Raw genomic sequence first — 26,706 nt, forward strand, 5'->3', positions numbered from 1 at the left:
TAGAGTCCCATCTTTCACTATAAGTAAGGTAATTTAGAATTACTTCTGGCCATATAAAGAAATCAACTTATTTTTCAATAAGTCGTCATTTCTACAGAGTGGTTTTGAAGACTCAGACAAGTGCAGAGAAGATAAAGGAAAGAAGAGTAAAATTAAGTGGCTTATAAAGCAAAATTAATTTAAGAAATCATTTATTGAGTTTTTTTTTTCTTTTTGGTCATGCCACATGACATATGGGATCTTAGTTCCCTGACCAGGGATCGAAACTGTGACCCCGACAGTGGAAGTGCAGAGTCCTAACCACTGGACTGCCAGGGAATTCCCTATTGAGTTTTTTAAATACTAAAATAATTCAATTAATTTGAAATTACTTTTATTTTAAAATAATGGAAACTAAGGTACAGTTCTAGTACAGTTCCTGACGCATAGTAGATGCTCAATAAATAATCACTAAGTGAAATGAATGATTACGAGGCAGTAGGTGTGTGTTTATTCCATACCAAACAAGATGGGAGACGTCTGAGAAAAACATGCTTGATATTGGAACTGCTTAACAAGCAAATGGAGAAATCTTTGACAGACATGTGGTAAGCTGTTGGTAAATACTTGCCAAATAATTGATCAGTCTATATCCTAATGGTATTTTTTCAAACAGGTAATCTTTGGTAAAAGAAAAAAAAAGGAAGGTTTCCCACCTTATTTTATAAACATAATGTGGAAGAAATGAATGTGGGTCAAAGGCTTTAAAATATGTCTTTTTCTAGCTCGTGCGTGTGTGTGTATGTATATTTTTGTTTGTTTAAGGCAATTTATTAGCGTCTCCGAGCCTGAGAGTCATGCTGATTATGAAGTTATTGACTTGGAGGAAGACACAGAAGAAGAGCTGCAGGAGAGGGTGGCCAGACTGAGAACATGTCAGTCTGTGAGCTACTGGGAGGGAGGGAAGGCACTGGCTGCCACTGGTGCTCAAGCAGTTCAGCCTTCGTGATCAAACTGCTCAATAGCCATTGATCAGCTGCAGTCCCCTGGCACAACAAAGGAGGTCTGGTTCAGGGGAGCACTGCATCATTATTGTGAGTAATTAGGGCTAATGCAGTGAAAGCTTCAATAAAGTTTGTTCAAAATGATGCATGATTTGAAATAACTTCCATTGCACTGTCCCAATAATGACTGAATAACCACACCAGATAATCTGTACCTGAATAAGTCAGCCTTATTTTTCTGATCTTCTACACATTGAACTAACTTCTCAGGGAGGTTATGCGATACGTAGAGAGTGCATGATTTTACTACTGAAACATGCCCCCCACACACACTTTGTATTAATATTTAAGATGAGACTATATTATTAAGTAAATTACAAATTTTGTAGGAACTTCATAAAACACCAAGAAAAAAAAATGTCTTTGGTTCTGCACCTGAAAAGTCTAGAGTAGTAGTAATGGAAAAGCAAGCAAACAGGAAGGCATTTCTTTCTAGTTCTCTCTCTCTCTCTCTCTCTCTCTCTCTCTCACTCTCTCTTTCTCACACACACACACACACACACACACACACACACACACACACACACACACTGATAGTCTCTTATCTTAAATCCAAGTAGGAAAAAAGATATGTAGCAGGGTTGCTATCACCAAATCTCACCTGCTCAAGGTGTAGCCCTGTTAGAGATGACAAGGGCAGCGGAGGGAGCATAGCCCTTAATTTATAGTTTGTATCTGTTTCGTATCAAGGCTAATATATTATTCTCTCAAACTGTGTCATCTGCCCTGTTTAAAACTATCAGAGTAAGTGAAAATATTTAAATTTCACAAGTCAGACATTTTGCTTCTAAAAGCAAAGACATATTAGGTAAACCATTTCATTATTAAACCAAACTATCAGCCCAATCAGAACTGGCTGATACCTGTAATCAAGATGCCAAACTTTAATCTTGAAAAATTACCTTTACAAATTAAAGAATGAATTCTTGATTCTAATGGAATCAGAATGAAATCCAGCATTCTAGTAGCTGAAGCAAAAATGATCACGAAAATTGCTTCTAACTCCCAAATTCTAGGATGCCTGACTTTTCTGTTAACCAACTGCCATTTATGGAGAAGGACCCAAAAATATGAAATGATATCCAGGTACAAATGCAAAAAGCAGTGAACAGGAATTTCAGAATTGTAAAGTAATTTATTTATTTTTTGTCCTGTGTGGTACCATGATCTGAAGTTCCTAACCAAAATAATGGGTCGATTCAGCCAAAAGTCTTGTCTTTCCAAAAGAACCAAAATAGAGCAAATAAATGTGCAAGTTAATAGGATTTGAAACATCCAAGAGCCATAAGTATACAAACCAAAGAAGTCATCAAGTTGTAAAATAAATTTCTCTAAGTCCAGATTAATCACTTAAAATATACAGTAGAAAAAGTTCAGAAAGATCTAGAGAAAATAAAGCTTTATTTTAAAAACAAATCATTCAAATTTTCTGAAAAGTGCTACCTACTGGCCCATGTTGAAGCAGCACAGAATCACTCTGTTTGCCTAGCGAGCTCTACTGAACATAAGGTTCTTGATGAGCCCCCTCGCTTTGGCTTTGGGCCATGAAGAGACCCAGCAGGGTTGCAAACTTCCGTGCTTCCCTGAAGACCCCATCACACCAAAGGCCTTCTGATAAACTTCCATTTTTTTTGGCCCGAAAAGGAGAAAATAAGCTCTTTTCTGATTTAAACTGGACATCCTAGAAAAGCTGAGCTGTTCCATGGCTAAGGCTGTAAACAGCCCCAAGAAGCACCAAATCCTCCAGAATCTGGGCCCATCTCCTTGGAAATATCAGCCAACACCAAATTCCTTTGGAATCCCCACTGTCAGAATGTAATTTGCAAGAAACTAAAAAATCATGTCAAGGATTCATTCAACTCTTTAATGAGGAAACCAACATGGTGATAAAGCTGGTCTGAAAAGAATTAGAACTAGAAGAAAAGGGCATTACAGGAATGTAGGCATTGGAGAAAGAATGCCAAGCAAGATTGTTCAGTTAATGTCCCAATGGACAATAAAACCATAACCTCTGGGCTTATCTTTTCTACTGGAAAGGAATCATTTGCATATTTTCTGGGCAAAAATCTACAAGTTAATATATTACCTGGCAGAATCTGGGGCTTAATTAGTAGTGGATAGTGAATCCCCTGTAAGAGGACACTAAGACTCCACAAGGACATGCACCCTTCCATTTGCCTTGTTTCTAAGTTTTGACTCATTTTTCTTGACACCACTTGTGGGCTGTGCAGTGCTCTAGTTAAACGCATGTGTTCTTGCTTCCAATCGCCTGCATTGGAAGTTCAATACTGCACTAAAGCAGCTGGGTATTCAGTCCTCAGTATTCACATCTGTGAAATGGAGAAAAGCATGCCACCCAGTGTAGAGGATTGTGGTGAGGAATAAATGAGGTAATCCTTGTGAAAAATCTTAGCAGAGTGACTGACACATAGGAAGAGTTCAGCAAATGTGTGCTATTGTTGCTGCTGCTATTGTTGTTGTTATTGTTATTGCTATTACCTATTTTCCACCCTGGAATGTTCCTGTCTCCTTCACCCACTCCTCAAGCTATTTGGATATCAAATTCATGATTACTCTTCACAACTCAGCTTAGGTGCCTTCAACTCTAGGAAGCCTTCCCTTACACCCACTTTGAGAATCACCCCACGGCCAAGTTAGACACCACATCCTCTGTGCTCCTCTCCCTACAAGCTGGTTGATCACTGGTCCCTGCATTTAATGAAGTGTCTTGTATCTCATGCTGCACTGTCCACTCCCCTATTGTCAGGCCTTATTTGACTTTGAAACCCCAGTACCTAGCACTGAGGTGGGCAAACAACAGCTAATCATTAAGTATTAATCAAAATGCACTGAACAACTGTTTCCTGCACAAAACCATCTGGTGCATGAAAACACATACTCTAGCATGATATTTATTAGAGCTGAGAGGCAATGATTTGCCTTTCTTTTCCATGGCAGCCCCAGAAACAGCAAACCATCCTGAGACCATTCAGCAGAGGAAGCAACCTGAAGGGGACCCCTGGGGCCTCCAGAATTTTCTGTTCAGTAACGGCGGACTAGCTCCTGGCTAATCCACCAGGATATCCTCCAGGGAAGATTATTTTCAAGTTAAGGAGTCAGCCTATATGGCATGGTGTGTGTAGTGCATAGGTATGTGTTTATTCAGAGAAGGAGGAACTTGTACACATAAATGTCTCCCTTCACTCAGAAGTTCTGTGGGATTTTCAGGATGAGTTTCTCAATGGAAAGCTGGAGATTATACTGGCCTAGGTGTAATTTAATTATTTTATATATGCTAGTCTTGCATTCTGTTCAGAGTATGGATTTCCTGAGGGCAGCAACCATTTCCTATTTAAGATTTGTCCCATTCAATGAGTATTGAGGATCCCATGAATTCTCAGAACCTTGGGTTCAATGGGATGAAAAGAAGAGAAGCAAAATCCAGGAACACTGTTGTTAAGCAACATATAATCATATTTGGGTGTCAAGAAGCTCGTGCAGTGCTCGGTGCATAGTAGATACTCAGCAAACATGCCTGGACTGGATTTAACTAATTTTTCTCTCTCCAGAGCTGAGATTTTGGGAAAGACAGAAGGTTTAATGACAGGTCGGAAAGTGCCGTGTCTGTAAGAAGTTTAACTCAATTTATCTTCTCTGCATGCTTTGTACAGATTATACTCCCAACCACCTCTTGCCACAGTCAGACCCTCTTAAAAATAGAGTAATGATAATAATACGTTTTACCTTCTTCCCAGTGATAGTATCATTCACACCTCCATTGAAACCCAGTGGGAGGTTTGGCTGTGAGGCATCACACTCCGGGGAGTCAGGTACGATTATTGTAATGAGACTCCACGCTCAGAAATGCAGGAAAGAAAACCTCCCAAACATGAAGCAATTTCTGTTGATACTCCTTTTATATCAAATATTCAAACTCCTCTTTATAAATAGGAGAGAATGAAAGGAAACTCTTCCAGGGCAGATTTTATGTGGAGGAGAACAAAAGGGCACAATATTTTATGATCAGTTTTGAGATGAAAGTGGCACGCCTGCCTTATTCATTGGCTTTTTCCATTTCCAGAAGTCTAATTAGATTGTTGGTTTAATGGTGGTGAGATCATGTAGTGGCAACTGAAAGCAACTGTGTTAATGAGAAGAGGGGACAGTGCTTTGGGTTTCCTGTAATTAATGGAGAGTTTTTGAAAAACTTCTTGGTTCCAGTGAAGTTGGCATCCTGAGCCCAGCTGTGGAGAAGGGGGACAAGGTCTTTCCCGCTTATTGCTGTGGAAATGGCCTCAGGCAACGTGGAAGAACTGTGTAATGACCGTCATTAAGAATGATCTTTAGTGGTCCAGGCAGACTGTAAGTCAGTCTAAGAAACTGGAGAAAGAATTTAGAGAGAATAGACAGGTGTGACAAAGAGAAAGAGACAGACAGAAAGACACGGAGAGGTATAACTCACCCGCAGCCCTCTCCACTCTACCTTTGAGGGTCACTGGAATAATCCCAGAGCACCTCCCAGGGGGCCTCCTTCTCCTGCTGCTTAAACGAGAATTGACTAGACAAGACTGGATTAGAATAGACTAGAACGGATCTCTGCAAACCCCTTCATGTTGCAGCTGAGGAAATTGAGCTCAGAGAAGTGAACTGAATTACAAATATTACCTGCCAGGAATTAGGAAACCTGGACTCTTTCTGGCTACCCCACAGATGTAAAGTGAAAACTGCATTTGAAATTCAAGGACCAGTGTTACTGCAGTACTTAATTCATTTCCTTAGGTGAGTCACAGTCTAAATGACACTTCTGAGTCTCAGTTTCCTTACCAGTGAAATGGGAAAAATAATTTCTGCTTTTTAGGCAGTGGTGAGAAAGAAATGAAACAGCACCAATCCCATGTTCAAAACAATATATCACTATTTTATGACCCCTCTCATGTTAAAAATGAAGTCATGTCACGCCAGGATTTAATCATGTTAAGTCCTAATTTAGTCATGTTATGACTCAGATCATAAAACCCATTAACGATCTTTAGAAGTTTTATCCTCACTACCTCCTCCAAATACCCTTATCTCAGGGCACAGTCAACCCCCCCACCCTTACCTGTTAGGGCTTCATATTGAGCTCATCTTCCTGGAACTTCTATAAGGCTTTGTTACAAATTGTCAGATATTTTTTAAGTACCTGCCACAATGCTACATACAAGTAAAGATTAGCGCTTGCCCTAGGAGAACTGTCACACTATTGGGGGAGGCCTGACTCTAAGACATGAGATGGCCAAGTAATATTTTTAACTTAATAGATTGAATAACAATCTCAGATACTAACAGAGCTATCATTTAGCAACCAAGAAATCATGAGTTTCCACCTGAAGGGCACTAAGGGAGTTCAGAGGACACTGAGATGACCTGTGCATGGGTATGTGTTTATTCAAAGAAGGAGGAACTTGTACACATAAATGTGTCCCTTCACTCAGAAGTTCTATGGGATTTTCCGAATGAGCTTCTCAATGGAAAGCTGGAGATTATACTAGCCTAGGTGTAATTTAATTACCCTAGGACACTGAGATGTGGGAGTTGGAGGACACTGAGATGATCTGGGAAGAGAAGAGTTGAGATGGCCTTCTAAGGATGGACCAAATTAAAAGCACAGAGATCTCTAAGACAGGAGTATATGTGGAAATAATGACAGATGAGGCTGGAAGAGAGGTTTGGGGTCAGAACCTAGAGTCCCTGCAATTCTAGAATGAGTCATGGTGACCCTTCTGAAGGACAGTGATATCAAAATAAAGCCATGGGCCAATAGCTGTCTGCAGTTGTATTTTGATTGGCCTACACAGGTTTATACATTTTTTTAAAATTAATTAATCGGCAGATTGTAAACATCAGGAGATTTACATAATAATCAGGAGTTCTGGCTTTTTGAAACATATTATCTGATAACTTTGGGCTTAGGTTCCTACCTGGAAACAATGATTGATACAGAATAACATTTGCCCCATTAGATGGGCCATATTCTCTTTAGTTTCCCATGTCCTCCCCTATTCCCCCCACCTTTCTTCCTAATCCTGGCCAACCTCACTCATTATATTGGCTGTCTGGCTCCCTATAGGGAATGCTTAAAGGCATTTGACCTGGAGAAAGCAGCAGGATCAAAACAATATGCAAGAAGGCCTTGTCTAGCAGAAGTAGGGCAGGTGATCTGTAGTAATACCTTGTGTTATTTTACTGTGAAATTTGGCAGTTAGAAAAGGCCTTTGAAATTGTAAAACTGAGAGAAATTTGGTGTTCTGATGCAGTCATTAGTAGAAAATTAACAGGGAAACCCAGGTTTTCTCGCTTCTTGTCCAGCTCCTTGTCTTTTTTGTCTTCTTAAGGAAATATGGTATGAAACTCACTTTGAAATAGGGCAACCCTTGCTTGAATCTTTGAGTCCATGACTTCTAAGATGTGTCCTTTGGGGTAATTATTTAACCTCTGAGGTCTCAGTTTTCATCTCTGTACAACAGAGATAGTAAGGTCTTCACGTGGTTGTGATCACAATTAAATGAGGAAATATGTGAAGTACTGCAGACTGCACCATAGATTCTCCAAAAATGTTAGGTTCTCCCCCTTTCCCATAGTTTCATATGAGAGCAGAGATGATGCTGTCCACTTACCTTGTATGGTCTATGGTACGACACAAAGAGTACATGCTACAAAAACAATCATTGAGTAAATGAATGATCCAAGAACACGTACACCCCACCCCACCCCCAGCAAAGAATAAAAATTCTTTTTCTCCCTCTCCCACACCAAAGCTCCTAAAATGTGACGTCTGTTATTTTAATGTCCTTTGTAAGTAACTCTGTTAGTTTGCTTTATGAGGTCTACTTTCAAAAGAGACAAAAGGAGAGAACTTAGCTGCTTACCATCTCTCTCAAAGTTTCTCACCTGTTGAAGAATCCTCTTCCCTAGGAATTGTTCTGTTTCCTTGAAACCTCTTTAAGCTAAGAGAGACCAGATAGCCTTCATACAACAATAAGGAAACGTGAGTCTGTGTACCAATGGACAATTTCTAAGGACAGAGAGAAAGTACTGATGGAGGGAATTTCAACTGTTCAGTGATTCCAGCAATGTCTGTGAACACCCTGTGTGGCCTGGACCCAGGACTTGCCCCATAAAGATGACAGAGCTCAGAACAAAAGAGAGTAAGCCTGATATTACCTTTAAATTCAGCAGGGGATCAGACCAGCCTCAAGCAGTGTTCCTGGGTTGCTGGGAATAGTTTCAGTGCTCAGAAACACTCCTCCGAGGGATTTTCTTGCCCTCCAATACCTGAAAATATTTTGAGAGAACTTTCATTATTTTGAAATTCAGGTTTTTGTCAGTGCCTTTTAGGTCCAATACTGGTCTTTGTCTCGTACAAGTTGCCAGAGTTAAGTGATTTGGGCTTTACATATGGAAAGTTCATTTTGTTGTGTAATTAATGGGAAGCAGACTTTGGGAAGCTGATGATACAGGCCCTTATTTATATGAGAGCATATGTCTGTGTTTTGTTTATGACTCACTCTCTTACTCCACTCATTGTAACTTGGGTTTGTTTACACTAACTTTTCCTAGAATCCGAGCCACATGGTATATGAGCCAATAATTTATGGTTTCTAAAAGGGAAAGATGATGAATGAGCTTTTTCCTGTTAAATTGTCAAATCTTAAATTGAGAAGGAGTATTTGCTGCATTGAGTCTGTCCAAGCTTATATTTGAAAAAAAAAAAAAAAGGTAAAGCAATAGCAACAAAAACAAAAACCCCAACCTACTGGTATAGTGCTCACAACTTGAATGTATATATAATTTGCCAAGAGAGCATGTGAACACTCCCCCACAATAAACCATTATAATTCTAATCCAAATGTTCAGCAATGAAAGGACCATTCATCCCCCCTCACCCCTCCTCTCTGTCTGGCTCTCTCTCTCATTTCTGGTATTACATAATTAATATATAATATGTACATGTCTCCCTTTTCCAGGGGACCCATTGTTTTAATCAATCGGTGGACTTAAATGTTCAAGCTGGTTTTCTTAATGGTGCTAAATAAGTTCCAAACTTGTTTTTGTCATTGAAGCTTCACTTCTCCTATGGGGCGGTTTGGATTTCAGTCTATATTTCACAGTACTTCAGTGCTTTTGGTCATAGCTTGGATACCCCAAACAGTTAGTGGTGCTCTGAGGAGAGTAGGGAATAGCTAAGATATGTGAAGATCTAGTTTAATTTACAGTGATTTGGATCCCCTTCAATAAATCCTTTTCTATTTTACACACAGATTTTACAAAATTGATGGTAAGTGTTGGCTTAGGTTGAGTCATATGGATTGATTCCATTTCAAGTAAGTCAGCTGAGCTTGTGCTGGTCCCCAGTAGGAGGAAGTTGGAACTGAGTGCCTAGCACAGTGCCTGGCACAAAGTGGGCTCAATCCATATTTGTTCTAAGAATAAATAAGAATGGCTAGGATATGGTCCTTGTGCCTTAAGAAAACACAATTTAAGAGAAGAGATAAATGCAGATTAATCCTATAATCTTAAAACAGGACAGACTATGTGAAGTGCTATCAGAGAGATATAAGCAATGTACAGGGGACCAGAAAGATTAACGTTGAAATGAGAGTACTTCATGGCTTTTAGGAAGAGGACTTTATTTGACTGAATTCCAGCTGAAACCAGAAAGCACTGGAACCACACCTAGCATTGTTTTCTCTTTCCCCCCCCCCCCACTAGGGCAGGAGAATTGCCTCTGGATAAAAGAAAAATGTAAGACTTTTCTTTCCCCACTCCAACATCAGATGCAGTATCCTTTCTGGCAGAAATAATAGAGTTGGGCATACACCTGTAGGCTATGCAAAGTTATTATTTCTGTGGTACATCCATTGTCTACTAACCAGACACAAAAATATATGAAAGTCTAAAGCAATGGGTATAAATTGCTTGCTGGTGTTATGAAGAATTCAGGGATATTTTATTGTATAAATTGACATTTTTTCTTGAAAAACTTCAATGAAGAGAAAAATAGTAGCAGGCGCTTGAGTCACATGAATCATGCCCAGAAGGGATTAAAAGGAAGGTTGACATGAGGGTATTCAGATTCTCTGGAAACCTCACAAACCTGGACCCTCTCTGAGAAAACAAAAATAAGATTCCAGACTTTCACAATGGACTAAAACCAATAAAACTAAATTTTGTAGATTTAAATAGAAGGCTTGCTTTTAAGCTCAAAAACCAATTCCACATAGCAATGGCCAAGTTTGGTGGCCAAACCTATGAAAGTGTTTAAGAGAATTAATTGAGCCTCCATTTAATATGAACCAACCGTGTGATATTGCTGCAAAAAAAAAAATGCAGGTTGTTTCGTTGGTTGTCTGTTTTAATGTAGCTCACATTAATAGAACATTAATAGAAGTGTAGTGCCTTATGCATTCATCACTTCATACTTGGAAAATCAGTTCAATTCTGGGCACCAAAATTTAAGGTGGGATTTGTTAGATGATTAAATCTCCAGAGGAAGGTAATCAAATGGAATATAGCCTAGAAGTAATCTCATATGAGACACAGATGAAGGAATTGAGGATATTTTACCTAGAACATAGAAGACTTGGAGGTGTATAACTATTTTTACAGAATCATATTTATTCTGAAGTAATGGTCCTGCCAAGAAATTAAGAGATTTGTCTGAAGGCAGAGAACTGAGGGGTGAAAAGTCACGATGAGAACTTCATTCTACTAACGTCCTGGTCAATATGTTTTCTAACAACACAAATTGTAAACAGATTGTAAACATAAGTCTGAGTTTTAAGTAAACAAATGCAATTATTAAGTCCAGTTAGAAAACAGAACATGAATACCAACCATTTGATGTAATTCTTGAAGTTCTAGCATGGTCAATAAGGATTTATTTCATCTGAGCCTAAATATTAAAAATGTGAAAATTTTCATGAGAGCATGTTTGTTACATTATTCTTTGTTTTTCTAATTTTTTTCCCAAATTTAAAAGAAAGGAAATCTCTCACAGTCAAGTATGAACATGCATCTACAATAGTTGGAGTATTATATAAGGGATGGTATTTATGGTTAAGGATACTGCTATGCCACATTTGAGAGAAAAGAAAGAAGAAATATAAAGAGCCCTTTGAGAGGGTGCAACCACCCCCGCCGTGTGACCACCTGGCATGCTGTGAGACTCAACAGATGTAGCGTCAAAGTTTTTGGCATTAACTGCATTTCTATCCAACCTCTCACGTTGTCTAGTCAGTCTGCTGGGGCTTGAGCTACATGCAACATACAAAAGCCAGAGTTGATTGAAACAGAGCGGAGTTAAATGTCCCTAGTATTCCTCAGTTTATGAGTGCCACCACTCACAATTCACTCCTCGCCAAGACACTCTGACTCTAATAAGTATCACCCCCAGAAAAACTCCCAGAGTTAAAATTCTGTGGATTCATCCTGGGCAATTCCTACTAATAATATGCACAGTGGACCTTAGAGGCTAATACAGTTGCCCCTGTCTCTAGTTCTCTGATCTCTGAACTCTCTCCCTTCACCCAGCTTTCTCAGGCCAAAGCCCTGCTTCCCTTCCTTAGAGGTTCTCTGAACAATCTGGCAGTGTTTTTATTCATCTTAGTCTCTGCAAATCTCAGTCTCTGGAGACAAGTTACCACTGCCTTTATCTGTCCAAAGCCACAGCTGGTTTGTCCAAAACCCAGGCTCATGAAATGACTGGCATTATTACCCTGTGGTCAGAAAACTCAAGGATTCTGAACACCTAGGGACCAGGACCACACAACTGCCTTACCGAATAAAGGAGGTCAGCATCAAATCCCATTCCGGAGTCCCATGGATGGGACACTCTTGACTGCCTTGGAATTACATGCAATTCAATTAAAGGTGCTCTAGGGAATAGGAAGATTAATGATATTAGGCTTTGGTTTCTAGGATTTACAATCTGAAATGATCTAGCAGGAAATATTAATCAAGCATCTACTATGAGAAAGGAGCTGTGCTCTTTGTTATGAGGGGTACAAAGAACACATGCTCTTCTTCAAGAAGTTTTAATGGCTTCTTAGGCCGTGCACGCATAGAAAGTTAAATTCCTCTAGGATTAAATACTGCATGAATGAAGTCTTCAAGAGTCTAGAAAAACAAAGGAAAACTTTTAAGCATTTCAAATTTTTGATCATGAAGTGATATTGGTAACATACTTTTGAACAGTTACCCCATGTAAATACATATTTAGAATATGTGTACTCATCTTTCAAAATGTAAACTTTAAAAGGTGAGATAAATCTGAAATAAATAATATTCTTAAATTTAAATTTCATTTAACTGTATTATTAATGAAACAAATTTTATACTAATATTAATATTTTTTAATAATATTCAGAGAGGACCAAGTGATTGAGTTTGAATACTTCTTTTTGAAAATCTTGGGGTTTTTCTAACACTTGTGATTAAGCAATTTGAAGGTCTCATTTCAAATTCAGTTTGTTTCAATACTTGTTAGTAGATGTTATAGGTTAAAAGGATATTTCACATAAACGTAGATCCAAAAGGAGAAAGTGTATCATTTTGCTTAAATCATAATACTATTTTTTTCAATCCCATCCATCAATTAAGTAAAGGGTTTTTTTGTTGAAATTCAACTAACCAACTTCCTTTATTAACAGTCAGATGGTCTTGCATTTCAAAAGACATTGCATTTTTTTAATGAGTTCAAATCACTGAAACCCTTCATTTGGAAGTTAACTCTGTTTACAAGATTTTTTAATTTGCATATTTAATGATGTTATAGGTTATAATATCATTTTCAGCAACAAAATTGTCAAAAATGGAAACATTTCCAATCAATTTTAAAAATGCTGTCGCCATAGTATGAGTTTGCGTCTAAAAGCAGTTACTTTCTTGCCCATTTTGCCCTAAAGGGACATTAAGGGTTTTTTTTGTTTTTTAACAACTGCTAGGTAACATTACAGACAGCCCATTGACAGCACTGAGAAGGTGAAAACATTTAGAACACTTCTCTCAAAGTAGAAGAAAATTGCCAAATTCGTCTTTGAAAATAGCAGCTCTTTTATACAGTTTGCTGCAAGGTAACCAATAAAACTCTCTGTGGTATATAACATATTTCATGGATATTCCTGACCTCATTACAAAGTATTTTTATTTTTTGTTAAAGTTTTTTTTTTATTGTTTAAAGATCTTAATTTTCTAAACCATGTTCAGGACCTGACAACACCTGAAGGGAATAAACTGATGGGATGCCATCAGCCCCTTGAATGCATGTGGTCTCTTCTTTTCCCAGGAACCTCATGCCCAACTGTGACAGGTGACACATCTTGCAGCCCAAATAAAGGCATCACCCACCATCACTCCATATAGTAAGCATTAGAATGCTTAACTTAGTTCTTATTTTTCTGATAAGATATAAATAATATAAATTAAAATAATGTATATAATTATATATTATATAAAAATTTATATATAATAGTTAAATACATCAAATTTATATATTTTTACATATACATGTATATATATTTACATAAAATATATATATTATAAAATATATTATTATATATTTTATATACTTATATAAAAATATTATTATATAAAATTATATAATAATATGTCTTTCTTGCAGCCCAGTTTCCTCCTTGGGAACATGCACCCCACTTGAGAGGCTGCCAATTTAGAACAGTATCAGATCTGGAGAGGCAGAGAGGAGCGCCCACACATAAACGCACAGGCGCACACCCACCGCTTCACCTCTCCATCAGTCGAACCGCTCCTCACCTCCTACCTTCACTTTTCCCACGGAGAAATGTGAAATAGGAGCAAAACAAAGACCAGGGTCTCCTAAGCCATTGCAGCTGAGATGGAATGTTCTTTCACAATAAACCCCTAAAAGGAAGCTGTCATTTAATAGTCAAGCAGTTACTGTGCATTAAACAAGCTAGTCACATTTTCAAAGAAACCCCAAACTGTATTAAGGTGACTTTAAGAACAGAATGGAAGTACCATTCTATCGTGACAAATGCCCCACATCTGCTAACACTTAATTCTAAATTATGGCTTTCCAATTGGAAAGCAGTGGTATATAGCATGTGTGCTGATGACTGGCAGTGACTCTTCTGATGTGCTCTGCCCACCAGAAGCCTCACCAGCCAAGGCAACTTGCCATCTTTTTCAAATGAACTTTTAAGACCAGGACACAAAGGTTAATTTAAATTCTAAGGAAGAAGGAAAAAGGATTGCTTGCCAAGGCAAGTTGCTTCATATATCCCCTTAGAAAATAAAAAGCAGCATTTGGAAAACGAGATCATTATTGAGTTAAGTACAAAAGTATCCAAAAAATGCACATTTTCATGGGAGAACATTAAACAATTGAATTGCCTTGATCTTGTATTTGCTGCCCATGTACTACATACCAGATCTTGTACTGCTGTGTGAATAACTGGGAGTACAGAGGGAAGACATGGCCTTTGCCTTTGAAGAATCTTCTAAGTATCAGCATACAAAGCAATTCACACTGCAGCTCTGTGCCTTGACTGAGGCTGATCGTTCTCCAGCCCTCTCCACCTGGAGGGCAACTCCACTCCGGGCAGTTCAGCAGTCCCCAGTATTTCTCTACCTTCCCAATTCAAACAGCAAGAAAAATTCTAATTAGTCTAGAGATAAATTTGCCTCCCTCTCTGACTTTATAAAACTAGAATGTGTCTTACACATGGGCAAAGTCTCCAAACCATTAGCACCTATTTCTTAGGAAGCTTCTATACAGCTAAGCCTTATTAGCCCTTACCTTGCTCACAGTGCTTACACGACATCTATATAAAGTCAGTGTGTAACAGCAGTGATAAGTCCAGTGTTTGATTATCATAAAAGAAGTAGCAAAATCAACAAACGCTGATGAGCTAATCTGATAATGGGAGCAAAGAGAAAATCTAGATCTGGACCAAAACCAACTCAATCATTTGCATGGCAATTTTAGGTATAGAAAAAGTCTACAAGATGATTTGCATTGCAGAGTTACGAAGAAATGAATTCATATTTTGCCTTGGCCACTCATAATTATTCTTTAAGGCTAACAAAGAACAGGCAAGATATAGGACAATTATAGGAAGGAGAGCAAATATGGAATCAATCTTGGTGCAAGAGCCCAGAAATTACTGTCTAATAATGAAACAATTTGAAGAGAGAAAAATCTGTTAACATTTAGAGGAACAGTGAAATCATAAGCAGTAAGGAGAAAGATTTGTGAATATGAAACCCTGCCAAGTCCAAAGCCCTCCTCTCCACCACACTAGGATTTCAAAATTATTAGATGAAATAAATGTCGTAGAAAGAGACCTCACTTTTGGTAAGGCAATAGATAATGAGTATAGGTAAGAATTACAGCAATCTTTAAATACAGAAGCATCTAGTCTAACTGTTCAGTGTAATAGATGAAGAAAGAGAGACCCAGAGGGGCTAAGAGGTTCATTCTAGTTCAGCTTGGTTTCCAGCTCTCCCTGCCCAGAGCCCTTCCTACTGACCTGCACTCTGGTGCTTTTCACACACGAAGTAATGAGCCTACACTGAAAATTTAGATAATACACACAGGACAAAATAAAATTCAGATGTTCAGTACATGTGAAACCCCTCAAAAATTGTAATGTGCAAAAGAAAGAGGGATATTAAGTCTTAACACCTGAGGCCATCAGTGGAGATAGGACCATGACATATGTTTATGCGGTTGGTCACAACATAAAACCCAGAGTGCTCATTCATTCCTCCCTCCCATTCAGCCAGGAGGGTAGATACCAGCAGGAGTTTTCTAGGGAGATTATGCATGCCCTTTACTGAGGACATTTATTCTTCTAAAATTATTTAGGTGAAATGAAGCCCAAGAATATGAAAACCAGAGCACCCCCCCACCCCCCGCCAGTCCTAAGATCCTGAGAAAGATGTTTTACTGACACTAATCATTTATATTTTTTTAACCATGTATTATGGAACTAGCAAGAATATACCAAAGTAGCAGAATAGCATAATAAACCTCTGTGTACTCATCACTCAGCTTCAACATAATCAACTCATTGCAATCTTGCTTTAGGAATACTTCCACTCCCCTCCTCCCTCCCTTATTATTTTGAAGCCAGTCACAGATGCTATCATATGATTTCATCTATTAATAATTTTGTATGTATTTCTAAAAGACAGGTACTTTGAAAAATGATCACAATGCAATTATCACACCTAAGAAAGTTAGCAATTATTATATAATATCAAGAAACACTCAGACATTATTCAAATTTCCATGAATTTATAAAATATCTCTTTTGACAGATTGTTTAAATTGGTATCCAAATATGATCATTTTATCTCTTCTCTCTTTTAATTTACAGTTCCACCCTCCCCCCCCAACCTACTTGTTGAAGGCACCAGGTTGTTTGCCCTGAGCTTCCCACAGTCTGTGCTTTACGGAATGGATGTCGGTGTGTCCTCTGTATTCCGCGGTACTTAGGTCTAGAGCTGAGCTGCCCAGTATGGTAGCCACTAACCACATGTAGCTATTTAACTTTAAATTACACTAAATTTAGAGTCAATTCCTCAATCACTTGCCATATGTCAGGTGCCCAGTAGCCACATGTGCCTAGTGACTGCTGTATGGGACAGCATAGATGTAGACCAGTTCCACCACTGCAGAATTTCTATAGGACAACGCTACTCTAGAGGCTTAATAAAGTCCCATAAGGTAGCTTTGGAGGGAAGAAATGTTGAAATTTCATCCACCCAGTCTTTGACTCACAGTTAATCTGCACTGGGGTCACTTTAAACCTTCACATCTGGATATTGAAAATGAAATAAAAATTCAAGGGATATGTGTGTTTCTAAATTTACATAAATGGTATGCTTACAAATGCTTTTGTTATTTGCTTTTTTTTTTTTTTTTTTTTTTTTCTGTACGCGGGCCTCTCACTGCTGTGGCCTCTCCCGTTGCGGAGCACAGGCTCCGGACACACAGGCCCCGCGGCCATGGCTCGCGGGCCCAGCCGCTCCGCGGCATGTGGGATCCTCCGGGATCGGGGCACGAACCCGTGTCCCCTGCATCGGCAGGCGGACTCTCAACCACTGCGCCACCAGGGAGGCCCGTTATTTGCTTTTTTAATTCAAGTTTTTTTTTTAGATTTAACCATGTTGATATATTTATATGTATTTTATTCCTTTTAACAGACGTGTGTACAATATTTCATTGTTTGAATGTATCACAGTACTTCATTGTCTTTTTAATTAATATTTATATTGTTTTAAGTCTTCTGTAACATACACTGAGCTTCAAGGAATGTCTTTGGCCTCCTGTTACATATGAGCAAAAGAAGTGACCTGGCCTTAGGATCTCTGGGGCATTGGGCACGCCCATCTTCAACTCTAGCAGTTATTGCCCAATCACTCTCCAAAATGATTGTGTCAATTTGCTCTCCTGCCAACACTCTGCAAGTGTTCCTACTTCCTTACAGAATTATACATATTAGGTAGTTTCAGATTTTAATTTTTACCAATATGAGTTCACATATATGCAGTAAAAGTACAAATTCAAGCAGGGAAAGGAAAGGAAATGGAATTGATGATGGAGCACTGACTTAGCTGACTCTAAAATGTTTTGTGCTTAAAAAAAATAATAAAGCATGTATGGCAAAAAGTTAATGTTTATTAAATGTGAATGGTGGGTACAAAAGAGTTGGTTATGATATTTTTATTATTGTTTGGTAGGTTTACAGTAATCAGAATAAATTTTTATTTCATAATCACTTTTCAATGCAAGGGCCTAATAAAAAATTATGCAGCATATAACAAATTATTGAATATGGAATTATCTACTAGGTTCCTTTTTGTTTGTTTGACATTTCATGCTAAAAAAAAAAGTACTGGGCTTCCCTGGTGGCGCAGTGGTTCAGAGTCCGCCTGCCGATGCAGGGGACACGGGTTCGTGCCCCGGTCCGGGAAGATCCCACATGCCGTGGAGTGGCTGGGCCCGTGAGCCATGGCCACTGAGCCTGCGCATCTGGAGCCTGTGCTCCGCAACGGGAGAGGCCACAACAGTGAGAGGCCCGTGTAGAGCAAAAAAAAAAACAAAAAACAAACAAAAAAAAAGTACTGAGAAGAAATATCCATTGGTTGTATTTGCCCCAAATGATCTCCAGCTCAGCTCACGGAGTTTTCCAGTCAAGCTTTACTCAGTCAAACATTGCCAACTAATTGCCCAAAATGATTTACTTTGTACCTGCATGCTGTTTTGTGTCACATAGCATTTTCATCTCTTTGTATGATATAAACTAAAAAAAAGGTAAACTGCAAGTGGAACTTTTATTTGGAATAATGCCAAAAGTTTTGTTGGGTATTTCTGACTAGTTTTCATTTCTTCATGAACTCTGTGGACAAGGTAAATGGCTTAGCTCTGACATGGAGACCTGCTCTTAGTGTCACTATATTTGCAATGGTCGATTTAAAAATCCAAACTAAAACTCCTTTAGAGAAGAATATGATTATAAGGCAGCAACAATCAGTGTGATTCATCAGTGGAGAAACAGTTTTTAAATCCCTTCCATGTACAAGGCACCATGCTATGCCCTGTGAGGGACATAAAGACCAACAAAAGTTGGTCTCTGCATCTGAAAACTTAAAATCAAGCAAGCTTTTCCTTTTACAACACTAAGTACAAAAATTTTATTTTTGTAGCCAGAAGCTCACTCTGGCTTTGTTCTATTTTGATCTTTATAACTTATTTTAAAGATTGCTCAGTAGTTATTCATTGCACAGTAAGTCTCACAATGACCTTTGGCCAAAAGCAGTACCATTTTGGCCTGTCCTGTGGAACTCAGAGCTTCCCACTCCATGAAACTCATGACATAAATAACTTCAAATAAAACCTTCTGAGAGATCTGTGTCAGGCACAACATGAGAGAGAAATGGGGAAAAGCAGGGAAAGAACCAAGCAGGAGTGCCCAAGAGTAAGTGACAGCAGTGTCTTTGTTTTCAGCATTTTTTCCTCATCTCCCTTAAGATATTTATTCTGCTTGTCCACTAGTAGTTGAAAAAATATGGGATGAGACAACAAACCACGATGCTAAAATGAAACACATTTGTTTTTAGGCCTGCAACCTTTCGTAGGGTTGACGACAACTACATGGGCTTCTTTGGGGATGAACATTTAGTGTAAATCACAGCAGCAAACACTAAGGACACACTTCTTAAGCTTATAAGTAGCCAGAGGGAGGAGCCGGTGTGAAGATGGGTTATCAGGACGTGTGTGAGTGTCTGTGTATATGTGTGTATACATATGTATGTACACGTTTGCCTCTAGTGAACAATACAAGGAGAAAGAATGATCTAAAGGAGGAAAGGTCTGCTACGTCTTGAAGCCATTCACACTTTATGGTCTCTGAACTTCAAAATGAAGCAGTTCTGAAGGCTATTTAGTGGCGGCAGTACAGGACTTCCTGCGACTAGAAGTTTGGCTCATAAAATAGAGACGCATCTGGCCACCAGGACATGAAAAGAGCTCCTTGCAAACAACAGCCCGGTAGCACGGGTGTAAATGATTCAGAAACACCTGGCTGGTATTTCCCTTGGGGTTTCCAGAAGATGAACTAGTTAAGAAAGACTTGGTCAATTGGACATCATCAGGCAAGCTGACAAGTCCAGACCATTGGGGAAAAAAATTAGAGAGATGGGATCATCCCAAATAGAGTGTTCCTGAAAAGTATCCTCCCTCTGTCATTGGAGGAGGGTTAGAAATATAACAGGTTCGGTTAGATATTCTAGTTCAGGTCAAGGCACCTCTTTTTCGAGGCTGACGGTACAAATGAATGATCCAGATTGCTTGATCCAGAGGGCTGCTTGTCATTTTTTCCATTCAGCATCTTTTACAAAGAGATGAAGTATAGCCTAATGCTAAATTGAATTAGATCAGATGTCAAAGGGCTGAATAAGAAATAAAAGCTATTATAGGAGAAAGTAATGGGAGAATTTATACTGTGATTCTGACATTGATTTCCATGGTAGATCTTCCTACATGGTGTGAGCCTCAGTTTCCAAACTTAAAAATGGGAACAAGTGTATTTCATGGGATTGTTGTAGAGACTGAAATAATGAAATGCTTTGTACACATAATATTCAACCCATGTTTATTTTTATTATTTTTAATTTTCATAAAGGAAAAAGAAGAAATAGTGGGTACAGAGTCATAGTTATAGCATTAATTTTCCATAATCTTCATAGCCAAATATAATGCCAGCTGTCACTGAAAAGACTAGGTTTGAGGCAGTCTGGCATCCTGTAATCGATTTCTCTCTTCCCTTCCCGCAGCCAGCTCCTCGCTGAAGAAGCGATTCAAGCGGCGGGAGATCGAAGCCATCCAGTGCGAGGTGCGGAAGATGTGCAACTACACCAAGATTCTGTCCACCAAGAAGAACCTGGACCACGTGAACAAGATCCTGAAGGCCAAGCGGCTGCAGAGACAATCAAAGACAGGCAACAACTTCGTCAAGAAGAGGAGAGGGCGTCCCCGGAAGCAGCCCACGCAGTTCGATGAGGACTCCAGAGACCAAATGCCGGTGCTGGAAAAATGCATCGACCTTCCCAGCAAACGGGGTCAGAAGCCGAGCCTGAGCCCGCTCGTCTTGGAGCCGGCCGCCAGCCAAGACACCATCATGGCCACCATCGAGGCGGTCATCCACATGGCCCGGGAGGCGCCTCCCCTGCCCCCGCCGCCGCCCCCGCCCCTCCCGCCGCCGCCGCCGCCGCCGCCGCCACCCCCGCCGCCCCCTCTGCCCAAGACCCCCAGAGGAGGCGGGAAGAGGAAACACAAACCTCAGCCTGCGGCCCAGCCCACGCAGCAGCCGCCCCCGCCGCAGCCCCTTCCCCAGGAAGAGGAGGTGAAGGCCAAAAGGCAGAGGAAGTCGCGAGGGAGTGAGAGCGATGTCCTTCCCTAGGGTGGGCCTGGGCGTCAGAACCTGGGGCTGGGGAGACTGACGCGTTGGAAGTGCAGTGAGCCGGGGCTGGGTCCGAATGCCCTTCTCTCCCGAAGCTGGGCAGGCAGACTCGGGCCAGATGACGGGGTTGAGCCTTCAGGAGTTCTTGGGAAAGCAAAGCAGGGGAACGTCTTCAAAAGAAGTGTGTCTGTGCTTTACAGCAGTTCCCAGCCAAGGGGCACTTCAGTATGGCTAGATCCTTGACAGGCAGCACAAGACCCATCAAGGAGGAGAAAGAGGGTGGTGCTCTCCGACAGCCGCCAGACCTCCCGCATCCAAGGTGCGCCCTTGATTCCGTTGCATTTGCTGGCCAGGAAAATTGAAAGGGGAACACCCTCAATTAGGAAACATTCCAAGGGGAGAAAAGCCGCAAATTTCTCAGCTGGCTTTGTTGTAAGCCACTTCCATTTAATTGGTTTTTATTTCTTTTGGTTTTTCAAGCTCGGCTAGGCTTTGGGGCACCAACATCATCTTCAGGTGACCTGAATCTTTACGTTAACAATACAGTTTCTCAGATGGACTCATGTCATCAGAAGGTGGAATTGTAGTGATAGGCAACCTTAGACATGCATTCATATTCTTCTGTGTGTCTCCTCTATCACACATACACTGATTTTTAGAATCATCTGTTCCTACTTTTTCTTTGCCCATTGTACTTCCATATACCTTTTCATTAACTTACTTGCTGCCTTCTTTAACTTGGTACACACCTAAATAATGTAAACCTTACCTGTGTTGTAATGTTCACCCTTGGCATGCTGTCCCAAGGAACTTGGCTTTGAATTTCAGTCATTGTGAAACAAATACTTAGTATCAATAGAGCCTTTTAAAAATAAGTGATTTAGAGCAGCCGAAGATATGTTGACCCAGGTTGTCAACCAGGTTATTTTTATACTTAAAACATATCAGCAAAGAATAGGAAGAATAAAATGGTTTTAATACACCATAGAAAATGGGACAGCTGACAAATCACCAAAAATTGAAACCCCAGACCCACCAGAAAGACAAGTGTCTAGCAATGCCTTGGTATGTGGATTTTTTTAATACAAATAACTATCAAAGGTCATTGAAAAAAGGGAACAAAAAGACAATAGAAGTACATTGTCTCTTTTCATAAAAGCAAATGGGAGTAAGTGTTCTTATCTGGGAAAAAAAGAAAAGAAAAGAAAGAAAATGCTCAAAGGGTGTCACCACTCCAATAGTATCACGCCACCTTGGGCAAAGTATCCAAGTTGTGGTTGCCTTAATAAACTGAAACATTTTGTACATAATGTAATTATAAATCTATCAGTCTGCATGGATGCAAACTGTGTGTGACAAATCGTCTTTTAAATGGTCAGTTTCGACTGTACATTTCTCATCCAAGTTGTACTCTAGCCATTGGTTTAGCGTGGACAGATATTCCATCTCTATTATCCACCTCCTCAGCCCAAGTAAAACATGTTAAGAAACTCAGAATGAATATGAAGTTATTCCATTGCCATAGATGTTTTCTAAAAGTCAAATGTGGAAATTTCAAAGTATTTTCAATTTCCTCCCTCACTCCTCCCCTTACCTTTCCTAAGACATCAAATACCTGGTATGATAGATTATAAAAAGAGAGACACTGAGAGACAGAATTAAATTTCCTAATGGGAATTAGAATATCTGGTTTACCTCCAAATTAAGTTTCTTTACAGGAAGTTGCAAACATCAGGAAATCATATTATTACTTCAGAACACAACATTATTTCCTTAGAGAAAGAAGGATTTTTGTTGGGAACATAGGAGAATAAGGGATGGGTTATCTATGGTAGTTAACTTTAAAATCCCAAGTTAATATGCTTGCAAACATCAGTGCTCTGTCATGGCACCACCAGTTGGTTGAGATTACCCCCAGAGTCATCCTGTTCTGCACTGTCACCACAGACTTCACATCATGTGATGCCACTAGGTCAGTTGCACTTAATCCCAGCAATATGTAAGTTTAAAGGAGTGCATTCTCCTGTTCTTCAAAGCTTATATCATAGATACTCAGTTTGTGACCTAGGTTGACCTTTGGCATTTCATAGAGGTTGAACAGCAAAATCAAACCAACCACTTTCAATTTGTCATTCCCAAGCCATGTCTGAGTGGTTCCAAAGTCACTCAAGAGGAAGGTTTAAATTAGCCCCGCTCACCCCACCATTGCTATGAAAGAGCAACGATTTTCATTTCAATTAGACCATAAAGTGGTTTCTCCCTTGTTGGATTTTGAAAATAATTGATTTCATTCTTTCTTTTGCCCCTCTTCCTTCCAGTGTTGTACCCTTTCCCCAACCAAATCTGTGAGCAGATTAAGTCTTCCTGCAGAGGGGAATAAGCTGGCACTCTCTAAGCTTCTTAAGGAAGGACCTCAAGCTTAATTGGCATTAACCTCTAGTAGGTGAGAAATTTCAAATTAGGATGCATTAGAATTTTCAAACCAACCAAAGGTATTCCAGGAGAGATACAGCAGACTTGCACCTTATACATAAATTCAGTTCTACAGTTGTCATGTGAGTCAAATGCAAATCCTCTACATTTATGATCCTAAGGATAGACTGAAAAACTGCAGAGGAGCAAAACTGAGACAGGCTCACCCGCTGTTTGGAGGTGGGAGCAAGTCCAGTCCCCTGCAGGGCTTCCCCTCTTTCCCATCAAGCTCCTCCCTCAGTATCACATTACTTTTATTTCTTCTTTTGCTTTCCATTAACCTAACCCATCTTATTAGTATGACCATTTCCTCATTTTCTAACTACCCACTTTGCATTAGCCTCTCCTCTCCTGTCCAGACTCAGCATTGGGCCAGTCTCGTTTCACCTCTGGTTGGTTGCAGAACAAGGATGAGAACCCAGCTCTCCTGATCCGCGTTGTGGAGGTCTCTAGCCACCCAACACTGCCTTCTGTGGCTGCATATTTATTTAGAGAAAATGTCATTTGGGATGCATGAGGCTCCATAAACAGATCCAAAAGTCTTTCATAATAAGAGAGATTCCTTGGTTTTCTTTTCTGTTTCCTGGAATACTTGCCTTCAGCAAGCAGGCATGAACCCACTTATAGGGAATCTGATTAGGGGTGAGCAAAGAATGAAATCTGTATAAAAACCACCTTGAAGGTGATGATGGGTCTCTGATCCACCTTCCTAAGTGGCTGGGGAGCCACTTGCTTTTCAGCCCCTCATCTCAAACGAGAGGAACAGAGTTTAACTTCCTCTAACAGCACTGCTCCAGCTACAGCCCGAGGAAGACGGGTCGAAGGAAAGGAGGGCGTGTCTGAGCTGGCTGGAGACCTGGCAGGCCTGGGACTCAATAGCCACTGACAGCCCCGACGAGGTGACTGAGGGCCGGCAGGGTTAGCCTGTTAACTTGGCTGCTGTCCGGAGTGGGAGGCCACGGCCGACGGCAGTCGGAGTTTGTGTTCTGGGCATTGCTGGGTCTATAAATATGATAAGCAAGTGGTGAGAGAATTATAGTATAAGGTGATGTACTACATGGAGATCATAAAGGATTTGGTTTTAGGACTTAAGTAGAAAATCCCACTCCTACAGCTTATTACCCGACAATATTCAGATAATGAGCTTTTGGAGAATATTTTTTCCCTACCACTAGGAAGATTTACCTGGGAACTGTCTAAAGTCTATACATATATTTCCAAAGCCTTTAAATGCCAACTGTAGCATGGAGATGGGGGGTGGGTGGCAGAAGCCGAAATGCCACAAAAGCCATTTAAGTGTTACATTGCAGGATCTTCAGTCCTTCACATTATGTAAAAGTAGATAAAAATAGACATTATTCTCAACACTACCCTATAGTATCACAATGGTCCAAATGCCAGAGCTTACAGATAATGTCATCACAGTGCCTAGAAACTCGAACTGTAATATACCGTAGCATTTTCTTGGAGTTTTTTAAAGTTTCTTTCCACAATACCAGGCTCCCCCTGCCTCTTGTTTCTTGGAGAGTTTGCCCTACTGATGAGTCTGCCTCCCTTCTTGGACTCAGTCACTTGGGGAACAGTCTTAGAAGCACATATCAACCAAGGAAGAAACTTCCTGGATATCTCTTGCCCACTTGCCCAGGTATAATAAACACTAAAGGGGGGAAAATTAAAAAGAGCTGCCACTGGTCAACACAGAAAGGCAGTTCCAGCTTAGGTTGGTGTCTTTCTTTTTCTTCCTTTTTTAAAAAAAATCTATTTCTTAAATAATAAATGCACATGATGTGTTAAATATGTATATATATATTTCAAAAGAAAAAAATGGGGCACAAGATTGTCTTACAAGTCGTGCTGGCTAATTTTTAGTTTGTATTCATAAGTGGTTTTTAAAAGCCTTTTTTAAAGTGTAATTTGCATGTTCTACTTTGATTGTATGTAAACATATTTTAGAACAAAAAAATGTATTTGTATTTTATTGAATATAGAGGCAAGAAAAATTGTACATTGTTTGAAATGTTCTTTTTGTAACAGTTTTTATTCATAAAGCATTTTTGTACATTTAAAATGAACATGGACTTGCTGTTATTTGAGGCGTAGATACATCTGGCATGCTTTACTGTCATGCTCCTCCATGGTCTTAGATGTTGGGTTTTAAACATTTTTTCTAAAAGAAAGCTCAGTCTTTTTCGCTACCAGATCAGGTTAGCACAGTATAGAGCACTTAACTATTAAAAAAAAAAAGTTAATCCTATTCATATGTTATTCATTGTGTGAAATTAAAGACATTCAATTCAGTCTAACATGAGTTGTGAATTCTTTTGTTTTATTTTCCATCTGGTTCACATCACTAAGGAGTTTAACAGCATTTGGGGGTCTTTGCTCACACCAACTGGATATAGAATCATTGAGAAAATTCTTACCAAATTTCTGCCTTTTGTATGATTCTGGGAAGTACATTATGGGCAAGATTTGAGTCTGATTTACAGGGTTACTGTTCAGAATATATTACACCTGGACATAAAGCCAAGACTGATTCAAGGAACCGGTCAGAACTCTGCTGAAAGCAATCCAAATGTAGTGTAAGATGTTGGAGACCCATCCTATCCTAAAATCTTAGAAGAACAGTATGGTTGGGGGTTAAGGCCTTCTTACTAAATAGCCCATGATGTTAGATAGCTGAAGGATGGATCTCTGGCTGGCCTTAAAATTTGACTGGAGTGTTAGGAAAGGCTCTTTAATCAACCACAGGCAGTTACTGATCACCTATCCAAAGCCTACCGGTCTGAGGAAGACCCTAAGGGCAGTGTCCAGGAATACACAATCCTTGCTCTAAAGGAACTTACAAGGTCTGCATGTGGAAGACGAGCTATAGTTCTAAGCAGAATATGGCAAGTGGTAGAAGAGTGATGGGGTATCAGAAGGTGTAGCCCTTGAGGTGGCACTTTCTTCTCTTCCTATTCTTTCTGTTCTAATTTTTAGTTTACATTCAGAAATAGGGTTTAAAGGTCCTTTTAAAAGTGTAAGTTGCACATTCTACTTTGAGAACTTGTAAACATACATACATTTACGTATTTTTTGGTTCTTTCTTTATCTTCTGATGCACCGCTTTAAAAAGCCAGCAAGGTAAGTAGGAAATGTTATAAGCAGCTCTGCGTCCCTAGCCATCAACCTGACCCACCATGACATTTATTATGACT

General features: G+C 39.7%; 1 protein-coding gene across 2 annotated transcripts in view; it reads left to right on the forward strand.

Annotated features, from left to right (window-relative positions):
- The window catches only part of SETBP1 (SET binding protein 1), a 378,710-nt gene extending 352,901 nt beyond the window's left edge, over window positions 1-25,809 (forward strand). For both annotated transcript variants that reach the window (XM_060118586.1, XM_060118588.1), the window contains exon 6: window positions 20,409-25,809. In XM_060118586.1, coding sequence (XP_059974569.1) covers window positions 20,409-21,034 — 626 coding nt within the window. In that variant the 3' untranslated portion in view covers window positions 21,035-25,809. The remainder of the gene's footprint in view (window positions 1-20,408) is intronic.
- Window positions 25,810-26,706: the final 897 nt, after the last annotated feature.

This window comes from Mesoplodon densirostris, chromosome 15 (genome assembly GCF_025265405.1).
Source record: "Mesoplodon densirostris isolate mMesDen1 chromosome 15, mMesDen1 primary haplotype, whole genome shotgun sequence".
In the NCBI taxonomy this organism is placed as follows: Eukaryota; Metazoa; Chordata; class Mammalia; order Artiodactyla; family Ziphiidae; genus Mesoplodon; species Mesoplodon densirostris.